The following is a 24145-nucleotide window of genomic DNA, read 5'->3' on the forward strand; positions in this document are numbered from 1 at the left end:
GACACTTTGGAAATCTTGGATTTTGCTATAGATGAAAGCCTGTAAATTTTAAAATAGAAACCACGTTATCGTTTACAATTTCCGTTTGCGAACAAATTCTGCTAAACAAAATTGGCGGCTGATTAAGTAAACATTTATACATAAATAAAACAGTGAAGATCTCTTCAGTTGTTGAGATGCAGCCAGTTCAGTCTCTCGTAAATAATACAGTGATGAATTCTGGCGTTACAGTGCATGATAAAGCTACCTCGCCTCAAAGTCTTAGGCAAACTAATCCATACGCATGAATCAATCAGTTCATTTCAGTCATACCAGCGTTATATAAATGTCACCAAAATCAATGCCTGAAAGATATAACAGATTAATAAGTCCTCATGCGGTACATCTAACTGGGATGCAAACCTACAGCAGATAACTTCAAGCTGAGCACAGCTATACAAGTAGTTTGAATAAGTCATTTTAATAGAAAACTCAAGGGCAGGCCTGTAATGAGCAGGCGTGGATGAGAAAAATCTGGTGCATTATTAATTTCAGACAATGCCGAGTTCTTTTTCATAATGTACATTTTATTAATGCTTTCTGTGATAGCTTTTCATACCGGTTCACCACCAGGAGTACAGTAATTACAATGTATTAAGATTCATTCCATGCCTGAGGAGTAAGGAAGTCCAGTTACGATATGGAAAGCGAGTGAAATGTCAATCAGTATTGACTCAGGGCTGGATTAAATCAAAACTCTGCCAGGTGGGTTTGGTAACAGCACCTCCCTCACGCAATCTTCAGTGATTATCTGCCTCCCCCTCCTCACTGCTCATCTCCATGTGTCACCTGTGTGCCATCAATATGGATGCAGTGGATGGGATTCATCACTTTTATGAGGACTTGGGGTTGGTCTGGCTCATCTTCACAACTGTCAGTTGTGGGGTGTCAGCCTCTTTTAGGGTTGGAGAGAGAGAGAAACTTTGAAGGTTATTATAAACGCCTCCTAACTCCTAACTTCTAGACATAAAGGGTTCAAGGTATAGGATGATGGGATTGTCTGGGAAGAGGAACTAATAGTGAGTGTTCCAATGAAAAAAAATCCCCCACTCAACCCAGCTAGGGGAGTTCTACTTTCCTGCCATCTAACAAAACCAGGGAATATCTTCTTTCCTGTAATTGCTGCCCCTAAGCTTTCCCTATGCTGCACCTCAAACCTCCCCAGGGTCAGGAAGCCTTGGGTTCAGGATTTAGCATTGCCCTTTGGGGCCCTAGAAACCATAGAAATGGTTTCTATATTTCCTCATATCTGTGAAAGATCGTGAACTTTCAAACATTTTGGAGTTACTTGTTTTGCTTAATATGGCTGGCTTTCAGCACATTTCCAGCACAAAGTCAGGGTGTGTTACTCATATCTTTCACTATTTTTCTCCCTGGAAAAAAAAATTAACAACCTTCACTGGGGAGGAAACCACATCCCCAACATGATGGTCACCTTGCCTGGGGACACTATACAAACCTGGAGAAGTGGGCAAAGGAAGAGGTGTCCACATGTGGCAGATGAAAGCACAGTGCCTCCCATGCACTGGTTTGATAAATTAAAAAATGCCCTGATAAATATATAAATCACTTGGCACTGGCAGTTGTTAGGTGTTAATGGCAACACACACAGCTGGATGACAGGAGGTGTTCAAGTATTCAAGTGGAAAAGACTCCCTGCAGCTCACCTTGGACCACTGCAAGCAAATTACCACTCTGGATGCCCACATCCCTCAGGAATTTGAGGCAGCTTCCAATTTCTGTTGATTGCCCACTGCCCATTCCTTGCAAAGCTAAAGGGGCTTTGGCCCCACTGCTATGCTAAACAGTTGTGCTAAAAAGCTATCTGGCTTTTTCATGGGGAAGACACTTCACCTTGGCACTGCTTTCCTGCAAAATGCTAAGCTGAGGAGACACTTCTATGTCCAGAGAAAGTTATTGGGGGTAACTTTCAAAAATATAATGTATGGGCTTTTTCCTAATTTCAATTTCTAATTTCATTCTCTTTTCCTAATTTCCCTGCACTGCATGAATCCGAACAGACTCAGAGTAAATAAGCCTCATTCCCTGGCGAGGTGCGGACACTACTCTGCACTCCTGCTACTGGAGCTGGACCCAGCAGCGTTACCTATGACTCCTGGAACGTGTTTGGGTGGATAAAGGGCAGTACAACACACACATCCATTTTCTCTCCTCTCTCATGGACACAGCTACACAGACACAGGGACCTGCAGTGGCTGGCAGCCCCCGAACCAGACACAGCCTTGCACACGCATTTGCACAGACAGAGAACTGCACAGACAGGCACTGGCTGACATGGACACACAACATGTCTAGGCATGCCTCCATTCACCCAGCCAAACAGTTGGCCCAAAGCCATTAATAAGCCTTCAGGGTTTGGGTTTTTTTTCTTTTTTTTTTTTTTTAAACTAATGCTAAAAGCCTGAGGATCACCACGCTGATGGGGTTTGCATCCCTCTGATGACTTCTGCCCATCCCACCCTCCTCCCTCCCACAACTGCACCAAGCAGTCCAAGTCCTCTGTGGGCTGTAGCTGATTATTTACATCAGCGGAGACCATGGGACCGACGAGTTCACCCTGCTGACAGCGACTAGGGAGAAATGTCTGCTGAATCCTCTGCTGGACGGGTCCATCCTCCTTCAGAGCTTGGCTGCGAGAGCCCACGCCAGCCTCCAGCAGGCAGATCCCATGGGTTCCCATATATCCATCCCCAGCTGAGCTGATTGAGAAACGCTAACTTCAAGATACTAAGGCTCTTTTTTTTTTCCCTCAAAAAAATATTTCTATTTACACAAGACAATAAAATCTGAGCAGCTTTCCCCCAAGAAGCTTTGGCCAAGCGGAGCTGCTGCTGGACACATGCGCCAGTCCCTATTTACAAGCAACAGCTTCGCTTGACAGTACTCTGCTGGCACGTTCAGCTTCTCCTGGTGTAAGGACTACTTCTCTGTCCCTCTGGGTCTTCCCTGGTTGGCTCTTCACACTGACAGGTCTGTATTTACAACAGCAACCTGGATCCGGCAGGTTCCCCTTTCTACAGCCCAGCCTGAGGGCACGGAGAGAGGCCCAGAATGGTGGATCAAGCACACTCGGCCATTTTTAAAGTGTTATCAAGTCGCAAAGTCAATGTTCTGAGCAGGTGAAACTAATTTCTTATTACAAAAGACAATTTTCACCTGCTCTGCTCATCTTCAAAAAACAGACGAGCGGCCAAACACTGAGGGCCCATCCCAGGGTGCTGCCATGCAGTGGGAATCTCAGCTGGCTGCTCTCTCCATGGGGATGCGAGGGTTTGGTCGAGGCCAGCTTCTCCAGCCTCTCCTGTAGCACGATCCCAAGTGAGGGACGGGGGGCTGAGGCACAGAGGAGCTGAGGTGGTGCACTGGCACGGGCTGGCCGGGGCAGGCTCAGGGTCCCCAGGTTCTAGATGACACTGTCCTCCATGGTGACTCGCCTGAAGACCGGCTCCTGCTTGGGCGTCCTGACGCCTTCTGTGAAAAACAAGGGGAGAGCAGGTAAATCCCCGGACCCTGCAACCAACAGCAACTATTTTCAAGACCATTCCCATCCCCAAACAAAGCAGAGGATGCCTTGATTGCCTTGAAAAGGAAGGCTTGCTCAGGGAAGTGAGTGCATTTATGGGTGAGGATCCCATGGCGAATCTCCTCCCACCCTTTTTGCTGAATTTGTATGAGCCAGTAGTTTGTCGTACAGCAGCATCAGCCACTGCTGCCCACTGCTCTGCAGAAGAGTGACACCGTGGTGTCTCTTTGCTCCTCTGTGTTTTCCACATCACTGAGCTGCAGCCACCAGTTTGTGTCAACACAACAGGGCTTGTTTGAGCAAACTGCATTTTTTCTTGTGTCCCCCTCACCCCTTAATAATAAATATTCAGTATGAATGACTTCAGAGTAAACAGATTTGTTTTGATATCAGACATTATCTGAAGGGCACTTTGCATCCGAGTGCTCTGCTTTACAGCTGCCTTTATAATCACTGCAGCCCAAGGGGGGAAAGCATCTCCTTTCACACACTCACTTCAGGAGGACACAGCCTCATGCACTTTGGGGTGAGCTCATGCAGGTTTTTTTATAGATAATATTTCAGGGAGATATTTAGGTAGGCTAATCACATCGAAAAAGAATCAAGAGTTATTCTGGAGATATTTTCTAAGCATAAATAATTTCACTCTGTTTCTCACCCTCCCAAATATTTGTTGGTCTCTATGGCATCAAAGGCAAAGTGGTGGGGGCAGAATCAGCAACATTTCAGGCACCTCCCAGCTTGGCCATTTAGGCTGATCTTTTGGGGTTTTTCTGAGGAGGAGGGATTTTCATCCTTTCCTTGTTGCTCATCTACCTTTTCTTCTTTTTTCTAAGTAGTAGGATGCATTTTCTCCTTTCATTTCCACTGCTGTTAGCTCAGTGGGCTGCTTTGCACTGCAGTTCAAACTGCCAGCAGTGGAAAATGCCTGGGTACACAGTGTGTAAAGAAAATCAAAAATCCCACCTATTTAATATGTAGCACTCTTCCTGGCTGATATCAACAGCAGCTTAAGCAATGAGGCCTTTTATCTCTAAGTTTGAATAAGCAAGCGAGGAAGTGTGTAAGGGGAAGGTGACCAAAGGGCAGTGCTGAGGTGTTTGCACTGGAAAAAATAATCCTGTTCTATTTATCAGGAAGGGACCCTCTCAAAAAAAACCCCAAAAAACCCCAAACCAAAAGGCTGCTTTGTGGCAAACCATTTAAACTTATATATATATTTAAGGTGAGGAAACCAGGGACTGACCAGAGTAGGCACCCGATAGCCACAGCAAAGATTTTAGCTTGCCTCAAATATGCCTTCCATCACACACGGTTCTAATTCCCCATGATCTTGCACTTCTCTCCAGCTGCATGCAGAAAGCACCTGGGAAACTCTTTTTGGCATATTTCAGCCAGAGGACAAAGCCTTGACAGAAATTTGGGGCTTTTTCTTTTCATACCCCCCCCACCCAAAGTCCCTTTTTCCACACCCCCTTTGCAGCTTTTGTGCAACCAAATCCTCAGAGATGCTTGGGGCACCGTGCTTCTGCTTCCCAAGTGGAATCCCCAGACATCCTCCACCCAGTTTGTTGACTGCTTGGTTTTCACCATTCATCCCCAAAGCCATTTTTCAGTGGATATTACCACAGACTCGTGCCCACTGAAAGGTGAAGCCTTTGCTGCTGGTGGGACACAAAGGCTGCAGGGCCACTGTCTGGAGTGAGGTTTTCTGCCACAGGGACCCAAATTTAACTCTGCCTGGGATGCCTCCAGGAGAAGATAGGCTGAAAAGAGTTTTATTATTGCTGTAATTTACCCACCAAGCACCCTTTGCTGGAAATGACCTTTCCAAAGCTGTAACACAAGATGCAGTCCATTGTAAGTGGCAGTCTGAGATATTTGGTCATCTGTACAAATATTGCCAACACACCAGCTGAGGAGGTTGTGCAGCAGCTATGTTTGTGTCTTCAAAGTTGCTGTTTAGGGTTTTAAGCAGCACTGCTAAAATACCAAGCATTTGCTTCCAACACATAATAATTGCTCTCTATACCAATATTTTTGTTCATTTATTGAGGCTTTAGCTTGGGTTTTTACATGTGTACAGTGTATTTAAGGAGTAGAAATATAAGAAAAGAAAATATGTGGAGGGTAAAGAAATGAAAAGACAGAAAATAGTTAGGATTATTTCTTTTTCTTCTTGGCATTTTCCTGAAGAATACTATCACTATCTGTCTGGTGTATCGAACACAATAAACAGTAGGCACCTGTAAAAAGCTATTTTGATGTGAAAAAGGAAGATTTCCAAGCTATCCTGGCAACTCTTCATATTTCAGCTTTAAATAGACTGCCTCTGCTGAACTGGGATGACAAATGATCTGGTGTATGATCCATGCATCCCAAAGCCTTTGGAAGAGCAAAAGTGGCCCTAAGCCAGCTACCTGTGCTGAAGGAAATGCCCCTCATTCGGGAAAGGGGAGTGCTGCTGCCTCCAGGGGTACTGCAGTGCCCTCCCCTGACTGCCTGCTAGTGTCCCCGCCCAGGACAGGCACTGAACAACCCATGGGAGCATTAACGCCTGCCCTGGGAGCACCAATCACAGATTTTACCTGGCTTCAGCTTCACACTGCAGGATGTCCTCCACGCGTTACCAGAGAGCCCGCAACAACATGACATTTATATAATGTTCATGAGCCCAGACTATTTAAACCCTAAAATATTCATTAAATGAAATTTGCATAGAGTGTAGCCGAATGCAGCAGACAGCTAAAAATAAAGTACTTTTCTTTCTAAAGGTAAGGAGGAGATCAGGGTGTGACAGATGACCAAGCTTGTGCTCTAAGGCTTTCCTGAGACAGGTCTTTAATAAGATGAGCTATCTTTCAATCCTTGTTGACTAGGCAATTCTGCAGGGTATTGCATTCTTCATAACCTAGTGAGATCAAAGGCACATGGGGGTGTGACAGAGAGGCCAGCTGCTCAGGGAAGGGGGATGCAGGCAATAGGGACAGACAGACACAAAAGAACCCCCAGGAGCTCAGTGCCTCCCCTCATCACCACTGTTTCCCCTGGCCCTCTGAGGTATCCCACTGCTTATTACCTGGGGCAAGGGAGGAAGGAAAAATATTGGTAAACAACCACAGATATCAAGGAATTAAAAGCAATCAACAGGCAGAAATGAACAGGACCATGGTAAGCACTACTGCCTACACAGTGCCTCCAAAGCTGTGATGAATACCCCCCATTCCAAGCAACCCTCCAGCCCACATGGTCTTTCTTGGCATGTCTTTTGCCTTGTATTTCTCCTTCATGTTTCAGGGAGATCTTACAGTCTCTGCTGGCTCTTGCAGAAAATGGGTAGAAATTGCCTGCTGTAGTCAAGGTGTCCTTAAGCAGTAAGCTTAAGATGTGTCAGCCCTCTATGGAGTGGTTTGCAATGGGATTACACAGGAAAAATAACCCAGTCCTGCACAAATTAGCAGTGAGTGAAAAAAGGCATTCATAACTTGTAAAGCATCCTAAGATGGTTTTCAGGAAAATGCAAAGCATGGAGCCTTGAACTTCTCCATCCCACTCTTCCCACCTGCAAGAAAGGCTTTCTAAAGGGGCAACTCAATCAATGGATTAACATTAACAATCCTCACTCCAAACATGCCTGGCAGCTCAAGCTTCCCAAAGGTGGCCCTGTGTTTCAGAAAATGGTCTGTGTATCAGCTGATGTTCTCATCAGCTCAAGCACTACCTATTTGCCTCTATTTTGTCTGTTTTCAGCTGAAAGTGGGATGCTTGTTGCACTTGAATGATGAAGCTTTAATCTTCTCCCTATAAGCTAAATCTGGTTTGATTTTCTTTCCTTTGTTTTGTTAAATGGAGCCCTAGAAAAGATCCCTTGAGTACAGGCCTGATTATCCCCTTCAACCCAACCTACACAGTTATGTGCCCCAAGCATGAGTATGGATTTAACATCATAATCACTACTGCATTTTCATCAAGCTTTTTTCTCACATTCTTGCCTTGGCTCAGCATTAAGAAATGCCTTAGAAGTTTTCCAGCTCTCCCTCATACCCCAGGAGCATTGCAGGCACCGACAAGATTTTCACATGCTGCAGTCTGCACAGAAGAAACTGCTGCCAGTCACATAAGAACTGCACATAGTGAGCTACTTATCAACAAGCACCAACCCTCACTATGCCCATAATCAACTATCTGACACAATAAAATCTGTTTTCAAGGGGAAGAAAATGCCAAAAATAATCTGCGTCTTGCTCCCCTTCATAAAACATCCCCACTATATTACAGTCTTAAACCATTTTTGGCTTAATAAAATTAATAGTATATATTTTCCTTCTATTTTGTGATTCAGCTGTTTCCCAAGCCATAAGAAGCATCAACAGTGAATCCTGTGATGTCAGAGCAGCCTGGGAGCAGAAATAATCAGCTTGAAAATAAACAGCATTTTTTTGCAATCAGAGTGCTAATAGGCATGGGTAGGCTGGCAAAGAGAAGGGATGGAGAAGAGGGGAAAAACGCCTGCCACACTGATAAACCTGAAATACATAAAAGGGCTGGGGAAGAATGACCATTTCTAGTAAAAGAAGGTAAAGATTTTTCAGTAGGACAAAACCATCCCATAGCAAATCCACCACAGGTTTGTTCTTGCAGTGTCAGAAACACTGGTAAATGCTGTGTTCCTCATCTGCCTCCCACTTTATCATGATATTTGCTAGGGTGTATCTCACCCTCTGCATGCACTCAATTCCACCATACCCCTGAAAAACTATTTTTTGAGTCTAATACAGTAAAAGAGTTTTTATTTTCCCCAAAATATGAGGTACCGCAGTTATTTAAAGCCTCAGCAGCCTCTTTTGGGCTGCTGGATGAATTGCTGCGACCACACAGGTGTGAGTAACCTGCCGTACCTGCAACAGTGGATCCACCATGCACTATCCACTTCCATAGCTGCTGGTATGGATAATAAAATGAAACAGGGAGGCAGCATCAAGAGCAAGAGCATAACCTGGCTGGCCAGTGCTACTCTGCTATGAAGTCAGGTGATTCTCCACTGTTCCAATAGGAAACACTCCCTTGCTGAAACCTAGACCTGGCAAGAGGCACTGCTGCAATCAGTGCATGGTCCCACATGGAGTTTCTTCCCCAAGATGTTTTGGCCGGAGTGGCTGCAGGAAGGACTCGGGTGGCTTGAACCACAAGGCCATGAAAATCACCAAATACGACCACCCCTGGTTCTCTTGCCCCACCAGACTCTGCTGAGCAGCACCGAGCAGCACGGTCCCCGTGCGAGGACAGCCCCAGGATGGGGTGGAACTGCTCCACTGATCTGCTGCTGCTGCATTTATCCTCCAGCACTGGGAATATCTTGTTCCACAGGTGCCTCACCCACCTGCTCCAAGCCTTTTGGCTTTTACCCAGCATGATAGGACTTGGATAGGCACAGTTTAGATGGAGGCAGCACCAAGCCCCAAAGCCCAGGCCATGGGAGGGCTTTGTGAAAGATCACTGAAAATTCATTACCAATTGTATCCAGAGGTGGTTATTTCCCCTGTCAACCTTTCCAGTCTATTTTGTGGCTTCCTGTATTCCTGACTGCACTTAAGGGATTTGGAAGGGGAGGCTGGAGGAGAGCAGTGAAGTGCCAGTGGGCCATTGGCAGAGGTGGGGCGGGAGGGACCCTGTGGCCAAGGATGGTGAGGGCGCTTGGCACATGCCCGGAGCAGGAAAATAAAGAGACAGCAAACAACGACCGAGAAGGCCTAACGGGGACTTGTTTTACTCTTTGACATGCTACCAGCAGTTTTTAATCTCAGAAAAACCAAATTAAAAAAAAAAAAGAAAAGAAAATTAATAAAAGAAAAAAATTACAATGATTAAAAGATATGACACGTGAAACACTATACTCAAATCATCCATGTGTCGTCAGCTACTTTATACAGTAGGCACAAAACAGACCTAGAATCACCTGCAACAAATGTCAACCAGTGCTGTTCTTGCCCCTAAACAAATACCACCAGCCTGATTTTTCTAGTCAGCCACAGCTGCATAACCTTTGTGCTTAAATTTCTCAGCTTAGGCCTCCTTTCTTCGGCATTGCTCACCCATGCTGTAAAGGAGTGGAGACTCATACTGAAGACATTAATGGAGAGAGGAAGAACAACGACAAAATAAGAGAGATTAATTGTACAGTACATACATACAGTATCTTCTAAATCGTGATCAGTTGTTTATTGGTTGGCAAACAAGCTTCACTTTTACAACAAATATTAGTAATGAGGTCATTCAACTGCTGAGACCGTACAAAATGGATCATAAATTAAAAAAAAAAAAAAAAAAAAAAAAGAGAAAAAGAAGAATTCATATTCCGTGCTGCTAATTTACCTCCAGAAAGCCTATGTTACTTAAAAATCCAGTCAAATAAATAAATTTCCTGTTAGGAAAAATAATGAACAGAGGACTTTTTTTTCTTTTTTTTTTTTAATTAAAAATCACTGCAAAGTACTTTTTAGCTCACTATGCGTCAATCTATTTTCTTCTTAAACCACTGCAGTACAAGTGCCTAAACCGGGGACCAGACTGAGCCGAGAAGGCCCTTTGCTCCTCCAGGGAAATGGCAGTCTCCTGTAGAACCCCCACTACAACTACAAAACCTCTCCTCAGTCCCTGGATGCGACCCGAGGGCCTGGCTGAGGGGCTGTCGGCCAGAGATGCTCCACAGGATTATCGTCACCATCGGGTTGTGCACTGACAATGAGGAAGTTTGCCCTGCTCTAGTCTGCCAAAAGGTCTGCTGGCAACATGCCGGCTGAAAAAGGTTATACAGCGAGGAAATTAAAAGACTGCCTTGGCTGAAAAGAAATGGTGATGGTGTTACTAAAAATGGTCCTTAGAAAGTGATGTTTGGGGTTTTGTTTTCTTGCCCAGTGAGGTTTTTTTACTGGGATGGGAAGGGGACAGAGAGAAGGAGCAGTGGACAAGGCAAAAGAAAATAAAAAAAATAAAAGAAAGGAAAGTTATGAAAAACCTTGCTCCTACTGGTAGACAAACTTACAAGACCAGCACAACAGAAAAAAGTTCTTATTTTTTTTTCCACTACATTAACAGGGACGCAAGTTCTGGAGGAACAGAAAGCAGACTATATGTGCAATGCTAGTATCTGTACATTACATAGAAATTGTTCACTTCTCTTTTTCTGCCATTAGTTTTTATCATCCGTTAATACAGCAAAATGTAAAATATGCCTTTAGCACAGGATTCTAGGATTCCCTTCCGTCTCATTAAATTTGTTTACGTTTTGTTTGCTCCCGCAGCAAAGGGCGCTGCAGTGAAACCAAGTTGTGAGTGACCATAACCCATGGTGTGATCTGGATTGGTAAGAAAGAGTTTTGCTAGCTTGTTTTACGCAGCGCTCCCACCTAGATGCGTCATTGCTACTGGTTTCAAATGCACATTTTTGGCCTTTTTTTTTTTTTTTCCCCTCTTAAATCAGGTCCTTGGTATTAAGAGCAACACAGCATCAAGGATTGTTTAAACAAACACGGCATAACTTGAGAAGGCCACGAAGTGTGCCGTTATCTATCTCTTTCATTAACATAATGAAGTCTGTCTGGAGGGAAGAAGGATGGGAAGATAAGGGGGGCACAGCAGTTACTGTCCTCTCCGGGCCGGCCTAAAAATTCCAGTAAAAAAAGTCTGAGAATTTCCTTTTGAACAGCATGAAGATTTAGGAGTACACACAATATTACCACTGTTTGGATTAACTCAGAACAGTAAACCGAGTGTTACGGAGAGGCTTTTAGTTGTCTTTTTGCTTAATTTTTGCTGAATCTTCTATAGACTAGTGACCAAGTGAGCGGGTCCTTTTGCATTGCCGTCCGGAGAGGTTCCCTCTTTGTTTGGCGGGACTATAAAACCGTCGCTGCTGCCTCGACCTAGCTGGTAGTAAGTGTGTAGCTGATGGACGTGGTTCCTGGAGCCAAGATTGGGCATACTTTTGTAGTAAACGTCGTCGGCATCGCCACCGCCGCTTTTCGCTGGTGGAGGATCGGTCTGGGTGCTGGCGGTGACGCTTTCCGTCATGGGCATGCCAGCCAGCGCGGGCATGCTGGTGTAGAGAGAATCCCTGTTGGGCGACTGCAGGTCGTCCGTGTGCTCGTTGGTCAGCAAAGGGAAAAAGCTCTCGCTGTTGTCTTGCGGGATGCGACGCCGACTGTAGAGGTGGGGCTGGTGGTTGTCTGCCGAGTACACCCGGGGAGGCAGCAGCGGGGCGTCCGACTCCTCGTGGATGAGCTCCAGGCCCAGGCTCTCCTCGTGGGTGAAGGAGGTGGCGTCATCCAGCACGATGGCATCGTCCTCGCTCCCGCCGCCCACGCTGTTGACGAGTTTGTTCATCAAGTTGCGGCTCTGCTCGCTGGAGCGCTCATGGTTGTTCAGGTAGGAAGGGATGTAGTTGGAGGTGAGTTCCTTCAGGATCTTTTTCTCGAGGGCATTCTCCGTGTGGTTGTACCCACGGTCAAGGATTTGCACGCAGTTGCTGAGGTACTCGCCGCTGGCGATGCTGTAGCTGTTGCCGTGATTACCATTCAGTGGTAGAGTATCCGTGACACTTGTATCCCTGGCATTGTTCAGAAGCCCCTCTGAAAAACATTACACAAGAGAGGGTGACTTGTACAAACAGGACACTCATGCGGGTGTGCACACTCAAACCCCCTTCCTAGGCTGCCGCAGCTGCTGGGGCTGGGCAGCAAGGAGAGCGTCGCGGCCAAAATGGGAGGGTGCAGCTCCATCTAACCAGCTGGTGGTCCAGGGCTTCCCAAAAAAAAAAAAGGAAAGCACTGTCAAGTGTGTGACTTGATGTGGCAACATCCAGCTGGAAGGATAACCTCTCCAGGCCAGCATTCTCCTACAGCTCTTGCACTCTATGTATTCCTGAGGGAGCTGAAAAATTCATGACCCTGGGCTGGTCCCAACTGCCCTGGCCCTAGGAACTTTGGAGGAAGGGGGAAATTCCTCCCAGCTAAGGAAAAAATATTTGCAGCCCAGGCTAATCACTACCAAAACTTTGTTTGGGAGTGTATCCTTTCTAGAGGAAAAAAGTCTGCTCTCCCCTTTCGCTGGGCAGGCTGTCAGGATAAAGACATGACTGAATGGCAGGATTCAGGGAGTAGCAAGGGGGAGGCACAAAGTGCTTCCTGGCCCAGGATTTTCTGGAACAAGGCTAAATGCTCTACCTCTTCTGGCTTAAGGGCACAACCAAAATTATTTACTCCACACTGGCCAGGTGGGGATTTTCTAAAACAATTCATGTTGGAGGCAACTGTTCTGGGGTCTTGTGAAGCCTTTAAAAATTGCTCCTATTCCACCTGCAAAGTTAAAGCAGTGGGTTCAGCAGAGGGTACAGCAAGTACCATCACTGCCATGGTAAAGGTGGGCTCATGGGAACCTGAGAGGAGTAGCAGGGTCTTGGGGTGTCCCCGCTCTGCCTATTGCATCTCTACAGGTGTTTCAATGCTGACAGCATGAGGCTGGAGCTCAGCTCTTTCCCAAAGCACTACGGGAGATGGCAGGGAAGTGCTTTGAGAGCAATGCCAGCATGGGTGGGGGCAAATGAGAAGAAAATCAGGCCCAGCAGTTAAGCCACCATGCTTTCTTTTTTGGGATCGCTGCTCTCCTTGGAAGGAGAGCAGGCATGGGGACGTATGAGATAACTTATCGACCTCTCAGCTAAGGACTTCAGGCATTGCCAAAAACTGGCAAGCAACTCCCAGCAAGGCACAGTGGATCAGAGAAGCCATTAAACTGACAATTTCAGATGAACAGTTGCTCATACCATGCTTAGTACATGGCATGTGTACCTTCTGAAAATACAGGATTCAGTCTATATCTGCGATGGAGTAGTTGCTGTATGTCAAGGGCTGGAAAGCGCTACTGAAGGCTTCTTCTTGCTTTTGAATGAAATGCCCCAAATGTGTCGGTCACCTTTTGGGTTTCTGAAGCTTAGAGGGTGCTGCTGTATCCTGGGTTTCCCAGCAAATGAGGGAGCTATGCCAAAAAATCAACTAGCCATCACAGACATAGAGCAAAGCCGTTGATTTTCACGGTGAAAGATCTCCAACCGAGTCACGATGCTTGGGGAAAAATGAAAAGTGAGCATTTTTGGGGGAGGGCTGTATTTAATGGGTGACAGGTACAACAGCATCTGTTTGATGGTTACACTGAGTAAGGTATGCATTGAGGCACTGAGCACTGTGCTCCTGCTGCCAATGCATAGATCTGGGGTTTGGTGCAGAAACAAAATGGGAGGCATTGCAAGTGAGAACAGAGTGGGGGCTGCAATGAAACACACCATATAAAAATGTCATGACCTCGCAAATAAAAACACAAAGTTGGGGAAAAAAAAGAGCATACACAAGTAAACAATAAACTATGTGGGTAAACGATACCACAAAAATGAGAAATAAACAAAGGAAGCATCACCTAATCTCATCTATATATATATATGTAAACATACATATATATATATACATACATACATTCACACGCATACACATATATATACATGTCTATTCATAGTCTTTTGATTTCAAAACTGTGAGGTTAATTTCCTTTATTAACTACATCATCTATATGTGATGCAATAAAAGTGAACTAAAAAAAATTACATTTGATATGCAATGTTTAGCTTTACTCCCATACTTGTCTCTCTGTAGGGCTCTAAACGACAGCATGAAGAAAAGGAAAGAAAAAACAACAAGTAAGCTTACAGCGACAGTAGGAGAACATGAGTAAAAAGCAAATTGATGATATGCAGAAAAGAGAGTTAACGGAAATAATTTCCACTGCCCAGAATACATGAATTTGTTACAAGGTTTATTTCAGGTTAAAAATATTGACATTTTAGACAGAAAAAAATATTTTACGCGCAATAGTCAATAGTCTACATTTTTATTTTAAAAAATTATCACATTTAAACTGTTTTCCAATGCCATTATAAAATGTTCAGCGTGCAACACAAATGAAGAAATAATGCCAGGAAATTTAGGAAAAGTCTAAAGTTGGTAACGGTCATGCTTGAAAAGACAGGCATTGTCAATGTCACTTCCAAAGTCTTAAAATGAATGGCTTTACTTACTGTTAGGTATAATAACCCCTGGTAGCTGAAACTGAATTCTGTTTCCTTGCTAAAAATGTTTTGCCGTCCATCTTTTGCAACAGTGCTTTGTAAGAGTATGACTTTGCTCATCATGGGGCTGCTGGCATTTTACAAACTTTGGTAAGTCTGATTTTTACTTTAACCAAACATATGGCAAACTACATGGACTTGGCAAAAAAAGAAACAAACAGAAAAAAAAAAAGAGGAATAGTAGTTTGAATAATGGCATTGCTAGAGGAAACTATTAAGAAAGGCTTAAAACAAGAAAAGTCAGAGAATAAGATGAAGAGGCAGTGATAACGCTCAGCTTCCCACTCCTCAGCTGTCTGTTGGATTTTAAGTAGAGCTTGCTAATGGTCATTAATGCTTGTGGACACCTTCTCTCAGAATTAATTCTGACCAAAGGTGTTGGGATGTTTTCCTGCTTTGGAGAGACTGAGCCAGTGTATGTCCCTCAGTTTCCAATTACAATGAGCACTCGGCCCCTCACCTTCCACCTCCTCCTCCCTCTACACTCTGTGTCCTATCAAGGAATTGCTTATGTCACTGGAATTTGGCCTTTTAGGGTCTGATTCCCCACCCCTTTTCAAGGGTAAGTTTGAGAACTTCCTGCCCCTGGTGATTGCCTGCCACTAATGTGGCAGCTTTGGCTTAAGCAGAGACAGTATTTTAAAAGACGTATCTGGGGAGGGGAAAAGAAACAGGTGGAGCAGATCAGTCCCTTGTTCCTTCGGGTGTCCTGCCCCATCCATGGCCAGCACCAGAAGTGGTAAATGAACATGCAAAAGAAAGTCACGGCCTTAGTGATGTGGAATGAGTTGGATGGTGTTAGCTTGCAATGCTCACTGCACGCCAGCCACAGCCAAGGCACACCCAGAGATGATGACAGCATCTACTTTTACAATGCACTCTCCTGGCTTTAGCATTCCTGCTGGTGCAGCACCCCCAGAGGGCCACCGAGACCACTAGGCCTGGTTGGTTTTGCTACCCTTCATTTCTGCCACAGGATCTCCTAATATTCACAGTTTGTAATTGTCCAGGGACCTAACCAGTTTGAAAACTAATAGCTATAGCAGTTCTGTGGTCATTAATTAACTCACAGCCTCCTGAAAACAATGGGTTAGTTTCTGCTCCCTCTGAAGTCAATGGCAAAGCTCCAGGAACTTAAATGGGACCAGGGTGGTCCCATTCTCTTTCTTCACTTCCCATGGATGAAGCCTGGACAGGTTTCTCTGTTACTTATCTAACTGTTGAACAGCATAGCACTTGCAAAAAAATTATGCTGTTTTTGTGGAATAACATTCTGTTAGCTCAGGTAACTGTATCAGAATTTAGTATTAAAAATTTGAAGACCATAAAATTATTAAAATAAATGTAACACACATATATGCCCATATTGCCTGGGCAGAAGCACCCAGACCTGAACATCAGGATTCCTCTTAAGGTGAATGCTGACTCAGCATTACCTGTTGCCATTTGATTTAAAAGACTCCCATACCTCAAGGTTATCATGCAAGAAACTAGTCAGAACATCAAAGCTCATTTCCACACTTGCAGTACACTGAAAATCTTAAAACTCAGAGCATTTCATGTTTAACAGTAGCCCCTTTTCAAAAAAAAGCATTCTTGGAAACAAATTTATTGCACAAAGTTAGCATAGTTTTGGAAATCAATAAACAGCAAAAAGGATAAACATGTGCAAAAAGGAAAGCATGTGCTTTCCTTGTGCTTTGAATGCAAATGCCCTACTGATACAGTTCAACATCTATTTCTGCCATAAACAACATGCTGCCATAGAGTACAAAGGGGGCTTTCCTGCTTGCATTATAACAATCATTATTTTCCCTCTCTTGGATATCCTTTACTGGGAAGTGATGCCTTCATTGAGAGCAGAGAGCTGACAGAGTGCTGGCATACTTGCACTGGAATGCAGAGCTACTCTGCAGTGATTCAGCCACCTTAGAAGGAAGACCAAAAAAATATTCCCATGCAAAGGGCAGAGCAGGATGGAGTCACCAAGAGACAGGAGCTGTCAGAGCTCACACTCCCCACCTCCTCAGGCCCTACTTAAACACATCTGCCTCTCCCTCACAGAAGCACCAGGACATCAGCTTACAAACACTGTCCCTTCCCACAGAGGCCAGAGCAGAGACAAACATGTAAGTGACAAGAGAGTGATTTCCATAGCAGAAAGCTCCATCAGGTACCACTGATTCTGCCTGTCTCTTTTCTGTTGCCAAAAGGAGGATATCAAATGTTATCTAGATTCACTACACCTTCTTTCGATTATTTTTTTTCCCCTAACAACACAGATAAAATGTATAAATGCAAACGGCAAAACATTTCTTATCTCAGCTCTGCTCTTTGGAGCTGGCCTACACTTCTTGCTTCAACTGTCATTTTTCTTAGAGATCAAGGGCAGTTTTGTTTCATTTTGCATTTTACTCCCTGTGCAAACCAGTGCCCTGCTGGCCACATTTCTGCAGGCCATTTCAAATGAGAGCAGCTTTGGTGGCAAAGGCCAGTTTAGCTTCACTTACCTTCAGTGGTGCTCCTGTTTCTGAAATGAATGGTTTAACAAGGAAATGCGCTGACAACAAAGAGAGGAATGGATGTGTCTGACAAAACACACACACACACACACAAGTCCAAAACAATACAAAAGCAAGGAGACTGAAAAAAAAAAATCAAAATCAAAATACTGTGAATGCTTTGAGAAAAACTGACAAAAGTCTTTCAAAGTGAATTGGATTGCTCATGGAAAAATAGCATCTGGAAGATGGAAAGATGCATTGAAATGAAAGGGAGGGGAAAGGATCTTTTTTTTGTGCCCAGTTCCAAAAAAAAAAGTGTGTGTGCGTGGGGAGAGAAAAAGTAAAAGGAAGAAAAAAAAAGAAAGAAATGGGCCAAAATAAGCCACAGAAAATGGAATTCTCACTAGAAAAATTAGAGAGAAACTCCAGCACACCTTGTGCGTTGTACATGCTGACAGAAGGGTTGTTATAGACCGCCGATTCCCCGAGCAATGTATTATAAGGGTTGTTAGTGCCATGAGGACGAAGCAGAGCATTGGTTATAAGATGATTAGCCATGGCTCCTGGAGCAGCCCGATAGAAAGACAGAGAAAAAAAACAACAAAAAAGGTCAATCAGGCAAATGTGGTATTAAAAAAAAGGGAAAAAGAACATTCAGAATGACAACAGTTGAAATAGTCCTGATTACAAGCAGCCAGCTAATTAGACTCGGAAAACTGTATGCCACTAAAGCAGAACAGATGTTACTGACGATGCACAAATCCAAACCAACGCAAAAGAAAATGTATCAGAAAGCGGATAAGCTACATTTATGGTGGTTCCCCAGTTGCTTGGAGTGTAAGCAAGGCTGCGCCCACATGCTTGCTACAAAGAAAGAAAGGAAGATGGCAGCCTACACAATGTGGGGGGAAAAACTCTCCGGAAAGTGCCAAATGAATAAAAAAATATATATATATAATGACTAACAGACAACAGCACATTCAACTCCCACCATGTGCTAGGATCTCTTTTGCCAGACCTTCACAACGCATCTAAATCAAAAAAAGCAGAATTGAAGAGAAAGGATGGAGAATGCAGCCTCTCCAAAGGCTCTCAGCATTTCTCAGACAGCAGCTGTTTCTCATGTCTAAGAAGGCCAAGTTTCACTTCATCTACTTCTCTGGCATCACCATCAAGAGCATCACAACCACCTGAATCCATCCTGGAAGATGAGAGCACTACAGCTCTGCCAGGCAATTCTATCAGGAACAAGAGTGGCCATGAAGTGCATGTCTAAAGGACTTCTGTGTGCCCCACAAACACCTTGTTTCACCACTCCAGCACCTCTTTGCTGCTGTTTCCAAGCACTCAGCCAACAGTTGTCCTTTGATCTTTGGTTTATTCCCTTGGAGACGCAGCCTCTGGACCTGTGCTTTTTGGGATCATCATGGCTTGGCAGGTGGCTGCCATGCCCATTGCAGGCATCAATCCAGCAAGCAAAGTCTCCCCCTACCTTTCAGCTGACCTACAGGATGAAAAAGCCTTAAGCCATTGCTCTGAACCTCATCTAATCTCCAGAGATATGACAGAATAAAAAAAAATGTGCCCTTCAGGGCCATTCCTACTAAGTTCTAGAGCAGGAAGGATGTCCATGGTTTTTAATCTCCAGGACTAAACTGTAAAGACAAAACTTTTCCACCAGGAAAGTAAGTCATCGGTGGGGCAACTAGAGCTGGTTAGCACAGTACTGTCAGAGGGCTCAGATCACCTGGCTGCCACCAACATCTGATATCCTCAACCCAAAGCAGTAACTGAAAAGCCAATCCTCAAAACCAGTAACTCTTTCAGGAATGCTTTTACCAGTGTCTGAGGCATGGAGACCCCATTTGCCTCTTTCAGGTGTGAAGGTGGCTCTGTGCCAAGGTGAAGGCTGTCTTTGTGGGGCATGTAGGGCACTGGGTACAATCTCTTTGCATGGAGTTGCTAAGGATATACAAGCCCTGAGGACCTCTGGCTAGTACAAATCCCCTTAGCAGGGAGTTCTTTGAAAGCTCACACGTACTTATTGTTTACAGAAAGGCAAAAACTGGTCAAACCTCAGGCTAGGTGGAGGCTACCGTGCTTGTATGCAGGCCTGGGATGACATTTCCCCATGTCTCTGCAGGTAGAGGAGGGAGCAGACAGTTTCTTGCCTCTCCCCCTTCAGCCCCCAGCACTCCCCAGCCCCAGGCGTATGGCATTAGCAGGTCACTGAATCAGTCTTTTGAGCACAGGACAAAGTAGAAGGCAGTGTTGTATGGGGGCTGCATGCCAGGGAGGCTCCTCGACACATGCAGCTGGAAAAAAACAACTTGTTTTCTCTCACCTGATATTTTTGTCTATGCTGATGGAAAGCAAGATGAGCTGCTGTGTTTGAAAATAAGGAAACAAAGCTGTCTCCTGTAAGAAAACATTATATGAACGCTTAACTAAGTAACTTTGAATGTAACTAATAGGTAAATGAGTCAATTCTTTCTTTCTGCTAATGTGTTTTCTCTCAATCTCACATTCATCTGGGATGAGAGACTGTAGGAACAATTTCTCTTCTTGCGCTAGTTTTATACCAGTGAGCACTAAGGCCATTAAAATTGTTTCTGCTTTCATCCCACTTTTAATCAAGCCAGGCCATAAAAGATTCAAAAAGGGGCTCACTTTTATACAAGTAATGAGAAAGTCCAGAGTTAATGCCAGCTATAAACTCAGAAGTGATATAATCCTCCCATCTGAGATTTAACCCAATCTCCAACTCAGTCCCTATGAGAATTGATATGAATAATATACCCATGGTGGGCTTTTGAGCACTTTAGCTCGAGGTGTCTTTAAATGCCAGTTGCTAGAAAGAGCATCTCACCAATATATCCACACTGATCTTGTCTAGTGAACCCCAGCAGGCAGGAACAAGCTGATCCCACCAGGGCTGGGCAGGAGAAGCTGTTTTGCACGAGCGATGCTCTCAGACTGTGACAAGAAAAAGGGGATCAACCTGTGTAAGCACTTAAATGTAGGTTTGGCTTGCTTACATTTGCCATTTGCCAACACGGCAGGCTCTGGAATGAGCTGAATTCACACAAATATGGCTCTTTCAGAAAACTTTTAATACATATCCATGCTTGACTAAAAACTTGGCAAAAAAAAGTTGAAAATACAGAATAAGTGTGTAATTTTTGCTCTCAGATGTGTAAAAGATAGGGCTTGGTACTACAGCGACCCATTCCTGTATGCAGCAACCGAGCAAAAATACTCCATCTTCTGCTTTCGTCTCCCTTGATTTCATTAAGATTTTTTAATTTACTGTTCAAAATGCCACTTTCAGTGGCAGTGCTGAGTAAGTCTACTTGTGCAAATCCAAAACAAACCCTCAGCCAACATGTTCTGATATTTTTCAATACATTCAGAGACCAAACTGGGCCCTAAGCACTCTGCAGCTTAGGTTCCTATTGTGATGAAGTGGCAAACTTACTCTGTGCATGACACAATAAATGTAACTTTGGCATCTTAAATACAAAATTCCATGTACCCTGTATTCATAAATTTGGGCTCTTGTTTCTTACTACCTGCTCTTGAGTTGCAAAATTCCCAGCCTAAAAGGGTGCTGAGAGAGGATTGCATCCAGGCTCCAAAAAGCTCACGGTTAAAGCTTTTGATAAAACAGTAATACACCAAAAAAAACCCAAAACAAAAAAAACTCCAAAAAAACCCAGCAAACCTCTCATTATTTGGTTTCTCTTTCCCAGGAGAAAGAATGAAAAATGTAATACCAGACATACATTTAAGTATCATCCTGGCTTTTTCATACCACTTTATCATTGCTATAGCAACCAACGGGACTATTAGGAAGAGCGGATTAGGTCTGCAGATGAGGCAGGAGCAGAAGGAGCAGGTAGACTATGGAACTATGACCTCATCTGCATGATAATAGCCTTGCTAATAGAAAGCCAACAAAACCCCAATAGAGTAAGCACAGGATCATAGCAGCATGCTCTCCCAAAACACCATGGGGGACAGCCAGGAGAGTTATTCTGAGTCCTGTGTGCGGGTGTGCACCGCTGGGGCTGCAATACAAAGGTCAGTGCATGTCCAGGGCCCCAAAAACCAGAAAGATCAGGGTTGCAAGTGCCTGCTGACCACCTGGAATCTCCTCCCTGTCAGAGCACTCTTGGGAAGGAATCCCTGGCAGCCATTAGGCCTGGTGTTGGCAATGTGCCTAATATCTTCAGCAGGCAGCAGTAATCATCACTTACTTTTATTTGTTCACTTACTGCTGGATCCTTGGCTCTCAGCATCTGCAACACAGACCTCTCCCAGCAGACCCCATGGCTCTGTGTCATCCATGCTTTCCTACATTCCAGCAACAGCAGCCCCTATATAGATCCCTCCTTTGCCTGATCTGCTGCACCACCTAAGGCCAGCCCACAGCCACCACTCTTTATTTAGTTGGGGGAACTGCCTTCTATCCAGCTGTGCTGAATCACCTCCAGTTCTGCTAGTCAAAGGCACCCTACTGAAAGCAAATGCATTCTGTCTCCAAACCCCTATCATGCTGTATATGTGTGGGGGCATGGAAAAAAGATGGGCTCCAATCCACAGGTTCACCTTTTTTTACAGCATGATGATATCATCCCAACCAGTAAACATTTAACAGCAGAACTCACACCTCTATAAAAATATTCCCTGCAACCACATTGGTACAACTACAGTCCCGAGTCTCCTTGTTTCCACTGGTATTCAACCAGAGTTCAGAGCAAAACACAGCTACCAGGTCAGCTCTAATATCCAAAATCACATTCAAATTTGGGTTTCTGGAAAAGCCAGTGCTCAGCTCAAGGCCTCCTGAGGCTAGATTTCCTCAAGTGAAGGATTTGCAGGCTGTGGTCACAAGCAGAAAGAAATGATGGTCTTTCAGAAGGCAAGTATTTGCTGGGTAACACGCAGATGCTCCTGCTTCTCTCACAGCACCGGTGATCCTCACGATCCAAGCACCACAGATCCAGCTGTGCTACATTTAAAAGGCCAGGAGAAGCCATGGCCTGTGCTCAGGGTGCAGGGGGAGATCTGGAGGGTTGCACTTTTGACTCGCAAACTAAGAAAAACTGTTAGGAAAACCAACCAGGACAAAGAAAATGAAAATCCCACAAGTTTTAACATCACTGTAACCAGACACAAAGGATTCAGATAGCGACACTTAGCTGCTTTCTGTGGCTATGAAAGTAGGTATTATTTTAATGACAGTATGCAACCAAATGGAATATTTTTCTTTCCTTTCTAAGGCAGAAATTGATGTCTTTGATGCAGGACAACACTGAATGCAGAGATAATTTGTTGGAAGAGATTTGTTTAATGACTGTATGGGAAAACTGCACCTTGTTAAACATAAGCGTGGTTTATTCACTCACTGAAAGCAAAGGATGAAAATTATGATGACAAGCACATGTTGCCAGACTCTAGACTGCATCACTCAGGAATAAAATTCAAAAAATTTCTTGTGGGCAGCTGGCTGACAAAGCCACACAGGTTACCTTGAATCATCTGCATAGTCTACCCAGCTGGAAGGGAAATGGATTCAACTGCTCCTCCAGATTTTCTGAATAATACTGTTACTCACCACGGCTCTGCCTGGCTGAAAGGGTTTGAGCAGCACTGCTTTAACTGGGATCATCTGTCTGCACAGGCAACACTACCACCATGTATTTTCCTTGACTTCCGGTCTTTTCAATTGCATACCAAAATATTTTTGGTATGTGCATTTTAGCAGGGGACTGGAGAGATTCCCCCACTACTGAGCAGATGTGACAGAAGAGCAGTTTTGCTGAGAAAAGAGAATGGACCAGCTTACAAATTAATTGGATGAACTATTCAATGCTTTAAAAATGTCCATACAAAATCAGTATTTTCCAAATTAAATGCTTTCACTTTTTGTTCCAGAAGAGTGGCTGGTATAAAAGCTGACTTTGACTTTTTGTATTATTTCAACTTTTTATTAGAGTAGAAAGAGAAATAATTTAGAAAACGCACATCTGCGTCATAACAAAACGTTTCATTGCCTCTGACCCAGCAATTCCAAAACTTAGATTTTCTTGGGCTTTTTTTTGTTTGTTGCAGTAGGAATTACATGTACTGCTGTGTTTTCAATCAATCTCAGTCCTGTTTCCTCCTTGCTTTGCCAGCAATGTGGCTCCCTTTCCTCAAGGTAAGGGCACAGTGCTGTACTCCTGCCTGCTCTGACCCCTGGAACACCCAACTTTTCTTGTGGTTCACATCCACCATGAACCAGGTCCCTCAGCTTCTTGCACACCGTGTCCTTGATTTCAGACTGCCCTGCAGGGACAAGTGACAGCTAGGAAAAATTTGGACCACTCCGTGAAGGTAGAACAGTTCCTGAGCTATCAGGGGACATGGTTTAGCTTGGACACAAATGATGTGGTAAGAGCTCAGTCTTCCTCTAAGTGTGCACTAAAACAACCCCATAACACACTGCCTTACCCAAAGTGCAGTGAATAGCTCAGATTTGAGTGTCACTGGAATGGCCTCTCTGCAGTGATTTCAGTTTGTAAATTCTGGCTGGTTTTGTACTTCACTCACTATTAACTTATTCCATTTTGCTCCCAGGGAAACAAAAGTAAGTTTTTAGGAGTCAAAGCTCTAGTTTTCTTTGAGCCTTTCCTTACCAGCACTGTGTTCTTTTCTACAGGTAGAGCTTTCAAGTATTTAATGAATCCTGGTCTTCTATGTGTTCAAAATTTGTTCTTACAATAAATGCAATTATGACGAGCAAATTCACACATTTGCTGGAGGACAACAGGTATTTTCAGTATTTTTCCAAGTTCCTTCCAACAAATGCTCTGACATTTAGATTTATCAAGCTCTGTT

At 44.2% G+C, this 24145-nt stretch overlaps 1 protein-coding gene across 25 annotated transcripts in view; it reads right to left on the reverse strand.

The window, feature by feature from the left end:
* Positions 1–545: 545 nt before the first annotated feature.
* Positions 546–24145, reverse strand: part of ADGRL3 (adhesion G protein-coupled receptor L3) — a 498089-nt gene continuing 474489 nt past the window's right edge. For 3 of the 25 annotated variants that reach the window (XM_064711122.1, XM_064711120.1, XM_064711123.1), the window contains exons 25-27: positions 17695–17823; positions 14270–14287; positions 8278–12210 (exon numbers count right to left, since the gene is read on the reverse strand). In XM_064711122.1, the coding sequence (XP_064567192.1) occupies positions 11405–12210; positions 14270–14287; positions 17695–17823 (953 nt within the window). In that variant the 3' untranslated portion in view covers positions 8278–11404. Of the gene's footprint in view, positions 3532–8162; positions 12211–14235; positions 14288–17694; positions 17824–19604; positions 19679–24145 lie in introns of those variants that run through there. The other 22 variants (XM_064711136.1, XM_064711137.1, XM_064711135.1 and 19 more) reach the window with 15 other exon arrangements.

The sequence above is a fragment of the Zonotrichia leucophrys genome, chromosome 4, assembly GCF_028769735.1.
Source record: "Zonotrichia leucophrys gambelii isolate GWCS_2022_RI chromosome 4, RI_Zleu_2.0, whole genome shotgun sequence".
In the NCBI taxonomy this organism is placed as follows: domain Eukaryota; kingdom Metazoa; phylum Chordata; class Aves; order Passeriformes; family Passerellidae; genus Zonotrichia; species Zonotrichia leucophrys.